The sequence below is a fragment of the Vombatus ursinus genome, unplaced genomic scaffold (assembly GCF_900497805.2).
Source record: "Vombatus ursinus unplaced genomic scaffold, bare-nosed wombat genome assembly UNPS02015017.1, whole genome shotgun sequence".
In the NCBI taxonomy this organism is placed as follows: Eukaryota; Metazoa; Chordata; class Mammalia; order Diprotodontia; family Vombatidae; genus Vombatus; species Vombatus ursinus.
This window is the reverse complement of record NW_020954795.1, coordinates 1,626-2,626: the sequence shown is the minus strand read 5'-3', so window position 1 is coordinate 2,626 and position 1,001 is coordinate 1,626. Positions and strand designations below refer to the sequence as shown.

At 55.9% G+C, this 1,001-nt stretch overlaps 1 protein-coding gene across 1 annotated transcript in view; it reads right to left on the bottom strand.

Annotated features, from left to right (window-relative positions):
- The window catches only part of CUNH21orf58 (chromosome unknown C21orf58 homolog), a gene marked incomplete at its 5' end in the record, with an annotated part of 4,975 nt that overhangs the window by 2,740 nt on the left and 1,234 nt on the right, over nt 1-1,001 (bottom strand). The window contains one exon of the mRNA XM_027845756.1: nt 540-676. Coding sequence (XP_027701557.1) covers nt 540-676 — 137 coding nt within the window. The remainder of the gene's footprint in view (nt 1-539; nt 677-1,001) is intronic.

Genomic DNA, 1,001 nt, shown 5'->3' with positions numbered 1-1,001 from the left:
TCTTGATTTTATGCAAGACTTAGCTCCCCCAGAATATTTGTGGTAGAAGGAGGGGACAGGTATGGAGAGACAGTGGAACTGCCTTGAAGAGACGGACAGAATTCCGGGAGCCCATATGAGCGCCTGGACAACAATGTGGAGCCACAGACGACAGGGACGTCAGAGGCTGGCTCCTGTCATGGGCTTGGGCTCCGCCGGGGTCAGCAGGCTACCTCCTGCAGAACCAGCCAGAGAGGCCCGGCTCCCCGGGCTAATCCCCATGGAGCAAGAACAGGGCTTGGGGAGCACTGACTGCTAGGTCCAGTCATCTCCACACAGGGCAAGAGCCCCCCTGGGAGAAGCCCCCTCATCCAGAGGCTGGGTGTGTGGGAATCACGGTGCCTGGGCAGGGTATGGGTGCTTGTGTGGTCAGTTTATCAGCCAGGGCATCCTCATCCTCGAGACACTAGTGCCCCCAGCATGCAGACAGAAGCCAGTCCCTTCTGACTTGTCCCTTCTTGTCTTCATCTACCTTGGCTGAGCCTCTCAGGCACGCCCACCTGTTGAGCAGACCGAAGCCAAGGCGGGTTCACTTCGTTGGCAGGAGAGGCCATGGGCGGCAGGACTTTCAGCATCATGTTCTGCATCACGATCTGGTGCATCTGCGCATTCTGCATCAGCATCATCTCTACCATGTCTGAGAGAAGAGAGGCCCTCGGGGGTCAGGGCCAGAGAGAGAGAGAAAGGGAGTGGCGGTGGGGTGTGAGAAACAGAGAGAGAGAGAGAGAGAGAGAAAGGGAATGTGTGTGTGGGAAAGAGAGAGAGAGAGAGACAGAGAAGGGAGGAAGGGACAGAGAGAGACAGAGACAGAAACAGAGACAGAGACAGAGAAAGGGAGAGGGAGAGAAAGACAGAGAGAAAGAAAGGGAGGGAGAGAGAGAGACAGAGAGACAGAGACAGAGAGAGAGACAGAGAAAGGAGGAAGGGATAGAGAGAGACAGAGACAGAAACAGAGACAGAGA